Genomic DNA, 6672 nt, shown 5'->3' with positions numbered 1-6672 from the left:
GAAATTATTACGGCGTGTGTTTTCAGTATGTTCCTCATTCAACCAGTTAAAATGTGACTTCATTCAAATAATATTCTTAGAAACTTACCTTATAAAAATCTTTTAATGGTAATGCCTTGTCCCGACTCATAAGAGGTTGTACTTTTATAGCCATTAAAAAGTTTTATATGGTAAGTTTGTAAGAATATTACTTGTATGAGGTCACATTTAAACTGCTTGAATGGGAAACATATTACAATGAGGTCGGCTAGATACAACTAAAGTTAAAACTAGGAAATTGTCACTCGTTCAATGAGTACTGATAGTCCTAATTCCGGAAGCAATTTTGTCGGGGGGGGGGGGGGGATGATTTGTTAAGTTAGCTTTGTTTTGTCTATATTTAAGCATGTTTAAAATTGTTCTGAATTCTATTGGTTAACTTTGTGGCACAATAAATTTTAATCATACTTAGAGACTTACAATGTAATTAAAGCGGACATTTTGTTGACCGGCATTTCACACATGAACAATCACGGTAGTAAAAAAACTGCTTTTGAGGTTTTGAATGTTTGCGATTTATAAGACACGTACTTTCAAATTTGAAGCGTAGTTAATCATCTTTGCGGTTGAGGCCACTGATGAAAATTTCTTATTTTATCGAGAACTGCGTAGAAAATTTGAACTGTTTAAGTCAATTTTTTTACAGAATCACGTAGCCTTGCTTAAAACACGAATATTAAAATGCAGAAAGCTTTGTAGTACACTTTTACCGTCTATCTATACAATCATCTAGAATTACAGCATGTGGCACTGCAGATTTTTCATATTTTCAATCATTCGAACACGTGCGCGTTCTGACAAATGGATTTTTACGTCATTAAAATTAATATTATGTAATTCTTGCGGTTTGTCACAACGCTGCTCTAGCAAATCTGGAGTTAGGAACTATTATCTACTTTTCTTATGTTTATTGACATTTCCAGCCGTATCTTGGTCTGAGTCGCAATTTGTGGAAAAGCTGCTGTTTAATACCTCTTAATTGCTATAATCCTTATTGCCGTATTATCCCTATTACACAAAAGGGAATTATCCTGATTTTCCAATCGCTATTAATTGCTCCAACATTTCCAAGTAATGGACGAAATGCAACTTGAAACATTCGGCTAATTTTGCTTACAACTCTCAGTAAATAAACTTGCCCTTTTAAGAATTTAAATTGGGACCGTGACATGAACCGTAAAGGAAATTGATTAAAAAAAACACATTCAATTCCATCATTATTAGTACAGCGGTGAAGGTGGCTTATCTCATTTGTCTTCTTTGATATCTGATATAATATTTTCTTTCATTTATTACAGCTGTCAGATAGAAAATTTACCCTAAGCCACTAGCATACTTTTTCAGCCTAGTTCTTCAACCAAGCTGAGAATTTTCTGTGGAAAGTAAGCAAGTATAACAGGCTATTAAGCGCATTGTCTCATTAAGCGCTGTCTGTAAATAGCCTCAGATTTCTCTCTTTAAACTCTGATCCTAATCAAAACCTTTCGCTCCCGGAATTAATATTCCTTGATAGAATTTGAGTAAACATTTTTGCGAACAATTTTTTTTTAAAATTGGTCTTTTTTTGCAAACCCAATTCCGAAAGCAATCCTGATCCAGCGGTTTTCTCGGTAAGATCCTGAGAGATTATACAAAAGTCCGAATGGGAGATTTCCTTTTTTAGTTAATATCATGTCCAGACTCTAGTAGTTTCCGGATTCTCTGGAGGTACGTGCGGATGTTACTCGGTCTTAGAGAATCTTAAAATTATAGGCAGGTTTACCCAGAACAACTTGCGGATCTTTCCCGTGACATCCTAAACGGGAAATTTTACCAGGGAAAAATCTGGGAGCTTGCTAGGGTATCCAAGAATCGCAGCTCTGGGTGAATGAAAAGACAAAACGGACAAAAACGAATATAACATTTTACGTATAGTGCAGTTATTTTTTAATCAATTTGCATGTTTAGATTACTATATTTAGAATGTGCACATCTGCCCTGTTTATATGAAATACGTTTGCTCCAGGAATCTATTCTATTCCAATTGGGCTTCTTGACCAATTTAAAACAGGTAAAATCCACTTTAAAATCACTTTAGAAATTATCCTGCATCTCGGGAATTTTAAAGTTTCAGAAAATACGGAACGGAAATTTGTTTCAAAATAATTTGTTGAAATTGCTCTGCTGTTTGACTCTTGGCCTTTCTTGACTATTTCAGTGTACAGTTAGACAAATTTTTAATTACAGGGAGCAATCATTTAAAAATGTTTCTGGCATTCCATTACCAACGGCCAATTTTTATTTTTACACTTGGACGAGAAAATTAGTAAATAAAATCATTGCCAGAACTAAATACCTTGAACAGAGGGTGATCAATACTGATGTATGATATCATAAAGAAATTTTGACGGCGAATGAAACCTTGTCAAAATCTTCTATAACTGCCGAAAAAGATACAAAGCTCACTTTTTAGATAAATTCAAGAAGGATCCAGGCCAAATTCAATTTGGCCAATTAACGTAGCGTAAATTTAAATTTAGTTCATGATGTGCGCTGTTTCTAACTATCTATCTAATAATCTATCTATCTATCTGTCTGTCTACTGATTCAGTTATTTGGTGTTGGTAATTCAAAAATGACTTTTTCTCTTTATTTGTTTACTACATACAATATCTGGATGATGTAATTTATATGCCATTTAATGAATTAACGTGTTATTTTTTATTGGTTTTGCGTGTTGTTATTGAATGAATTGAACTTTTGACCTTGCGATCTAACAATAACCATATCAATACGTATATGAAGCAGTAGTCTTAAATAGACTTGTATTGGGTTAATGATCTTACTTGTATTGCTTTGACACGAGAGCTCTATGGAAAAAAACTTGATAGCCGTGACAAGAGCTACTGAAAAATGGTTTTGTATTCCAAGTTCATGTTGTGTTGTATGGCAGAAAACGGATATTAATTGGCAGAAAATTGTTTTGTTAAATTGAGCTACAAAATTTTTTACTTCAAGCAGCATATGCACAAAAAGTTTTCAACGGAAATTCACAAAATTTTCAGAAAAAAATCTCCCGAAAAGTTATTTTTATGTGTCCCGAAATAAACCTACAGAATTTCAGTTGATGGGTCCAAGTTAACAACAAATGAAGCGCCACAATTTGACCCCATATCTGTTTAATCCATTTTTTAATTTTCTCTCCGATCAGCATTTATTCACTGATGTTGATACGATTTTGTCTGAATTATCAAGATCTTGATAAAGTACTTCAAGTTTTGCTAGAGTACTTCAAAAATTTTTAAGGTAGTACATGGCAAGGAGTAACAAATTCAAGGCAAGTTTGAACTATGTTTGGTTCACAAAAGAAAGAAATAGATTTGTCGTCTAGCGTACAGAACCGCTTTCTACCATTTTCATAATTTGATATAAGTACTGCCGGAGATTGGTCAACAAAAATTTCATAAATCACTCACAAAAAGTAGACGAAACTACATAATAATTCTTTGAAGTTTTTTTTATTTAAGGCAATTTTAGAGCGCCATTAATTTAGAACAAGAGATGCAACTAAGTTGGGTCACCTAAGTCAAGAAATTTTTTTTCACTCAAATAATCGAGGGTTGGGCTCTCATAGCCTCTCATCGATAGTTAAGCGTTATTTCATAGTTTGCTTGGATTCCAATTGATTGATTATCGTTATTTCATAGTTTCTTGTATTCCCATCGATGCATCATCGTGATTTCATAGAAACCCATTGATGGATCACGGAAAGCCATGAAAGCTGTAGTCACATCGATGGATCTTAGAAAATTCATAGTAAATCATAGTTAAATTTCTATGAACGAGAAATAATCATAACATAATCATAAAAGTTTTGATGAATTTTCTATGACCATCGTTAAATGGTAATGCGACATTCTATGATCCATCGATGAGATTCTATGGGAACCTAACCCGGATACCTAAATTCATTATAAAAACCTAAAGGTTAAGTACCTCATTTTCAAATTATAGGAACAAAACTACATAGTATTATTTAAAATTTTCAATTGTAGTGATAAATTATATTTGGTTGTTAGTAACCATTCGCTATATATTTTGGGTTACTAGGTTAAAATTTTCTATATTAAGGGTACTAAGCTAAGCTAGCGCAGGAAAATTAAGCAGTTCATTGCACCCATTTTTACGTGCGTTGGCAATGTCTGATATTTAATAAAGGATAACTTACTTGTTAAGAAGTTGAACTGCGAGTGGGTTCGCTTATAATGGGTCCCAATTATTTTGATGACCCTTGATTTCATAACTATCGACATCGGAATCAGACATTGGTAGTGAAAATGCTAAACTGTGAAACAAAATTTTTGAAAATTTTCAAAATCCTTTGAAAGTTTATTTCCCATCGCTCATATTTCAAGACAGCTACCGTTTTTGCTTGCAATATATACTAAGATTTATATGGACGTTTCTAAATACTGCAACTTTTTTCAGCCAAATGAAGTCCAAGCAAGAACTTCGCGGATTCCTATTCATGGCAACGAACGCATTCTTGCTCGCTGTGGTTGGCATCTTATTCGAGATCAGCGGACTTTCTGGATCTCAAATGTCGTTTGCAACTTCAGCTTTTGGATCGGCTCTCGGATTTGCAAGTTTCGCTCTTGGTCAAAATAAATCTTTATTCACTCGATATCATTTGAAAGCATTACTTAATGGGTTATTCTGCGGCGGTGCAACTATATTTTTCCTTTATTTTTCTATGGACTTAGCCGACCCTACAAGCACGACCGTCGTTCAGATCTTTACATGCATCGTAATCGCTTTAGCTGTTGAAAAGTTTAAGTACAAAAAAATGCCCCACTGGTTATCAATTATATCAGTTATAACCGGTTTCGTAGGCATGGCAACGTTATGTCAAAAGGATCTATTTGCAAAACGTCACCTCACATTTGATTACGTAATCGGGATTGTATTTGCAATTATTTCAGGTACTGCTGGTGTTTCCTATTTTTCCTTAGTTAAATTAAGTGTGAATGAAGTCCCAGAATCGTGGAATTGGACCTGCTACATGCTAGGATGTGCAACTCCCAGTTTGCCATCGCTATTTTATAACTATTCATTACCTTATTGTGATACAAATACTAAACTAATTGGTTTGAGCGCCCCGTTATTTCAAACAGTTACAGCTTTAATGGCTATTAAAGGATTTATGCTCATTAAAGCCTCCTCCGCTTTTGTTTTTCAATTTCTGGCGTCCGTTTTGACTTTCATTTTGCAAGTAATTATACTACCGAGTTTGTTTTCCTGGTTTTCGGCTATCGGCGCTTTGCTGATTATTTCGGCTATTGGAATGCAACTTCTTGTCATCCTCAAATTCGAGCCTGTCAAGAATGTGAATCTTTGAATCCAAAATCTCAATTGGACGATTGCCCATTTCGGCTATAAATTATTGTGAAATGGCCGACTGCCATGTGGAAGAAAAAAATCGTGGAAGGCAACGAGAAATAAATTTTATCGGGAATTTGAAAAAGAAGAAGGATTCTTTGCAAACTTTTCCTCACAAATTTTACGGAACTCACAAGCCGATTTAACAAGCTTGATTCACAAACTTGATTCAACAAGTAAAACAAACTCAAACTGATCAGAAACTGTTTTCGAATATATAGTGTTACCGCCCGTATGTTTAAGCAATTCTTTGTAGTTCATAAAAAAACTAGATTTAAAAAAAATACGAAGAGCAGTATTGTTTTCACAAGTTTATCCTTTTAAAAAAGGTAAGTTTAGGATCCGAAGAGTACTTATGATGATCCTCTGTTTTTTACGAAATGAATAAGTTTTTATTTGGTTTCCTCTTTATACGACCTGAAAAAAGAAGTGGAAGTGGTAGCGCGGTTATATGATAGTCCCATACAGTTGCAATGCTATCGTGTGTTTGCGTAAAAGTTGAAAAGGTCAAAGTTTAAATTTAGAACATGCAGAGATCAGCTCACCGCTGTTCTGTGCATTTCGAAAGTTTTCCGAACGTTCCCTTGGGTTGCAGCTTAATGTAACTAACTATTACAGATCAAAAAATTTGTTCGAGTTTTTCGAAAAAGCAAAGGCCCCACAAGGAAACAAAAACATTTTTGCTAAGAAAACAGGCTGGTGCATAAATCAGTTAGAACAAAAGTTTCAGAGAACAGCACCTCTGTTCTGGCCATTTTGGCGAACAAACCTTAACTATCAAAATCATTTGGCAAAGCAGCAGAAAATACATGTCACAAAAAATTTTCCATTTAATTTAACAAATCCATTTTTTCAGCAAAATGGCTCTAATGGGTGTCAACATCGATTTCCAAGGTTTTTTATGAGCATTTAAGTTATTCTGGTTCCATGACGCTCGAGCCGTTTGAAATGAATGATTGCCAACGCTTTATAGAACTCCAACTGAAATGAAATTAAATTTCAGTCAGTAAAAGCTGGAGACGAAGAAGCCGTTCAGAAAATCTACAGACGTGTGGTGCCATCATGTCGTCATCTGGAGAAATAAAAGACACCAGATATCAAGTTCACAGTAAAAATATAGTCCAGATACACAAATGCACTCTCGAATGAACAACTGTATTGTAGAGATCAAACGCTTCGTTATATGCGTGGTTGGAAACAATTGAAACTTACCTA

General features: G+C 34.4%; 1 protein-coding gene across 1 annotated transcript; it reads left to right on the top strand.

Moving 5' to 3' along the window:
* The first annotated feature begins 895 nt into the window (after positions 1-895).
* On the top strand, positions 896-5752 carry LOC142353095 (uncharacterized). Its single transcript, XM_075405291.1, has 2 exons — positions 896-916; positions 4507-5752. Exon 2 carries the CDS (start codon positions 4511-4513, stop codon positions 5414-5416), a length of 906 nt encoding a protein of 301 aa, XP_075261406.1. The 5' UTR covers positions 896-916; positions 4507-4510; the 3' UTR covers positions 5417-5752.
* The last annotated feature ends 920 nt before the right edge of the window (positions 5753-6672 follow it).

The sequence above is a fragment of the Convolutriloba macropyga genome, chromosome 14 (assembly GCF_964194025.1).
Source record: "Convolutriloba macropyga chromosome 14, txConMacr16.3, whole genome shotgun sequence".
Classification (NCBI taxonomy): Eukaryota; Metazoa; Xenacoelomorpha; order Acoela; family Convolutidae; genus Convolutriloba; species Convolutriloba macropyga.
The sequence above is the reverse complement of the archived record's forward strand: the minus strand, read 5'-3'. Positions and strand labels throughout refer to the sequence as shown.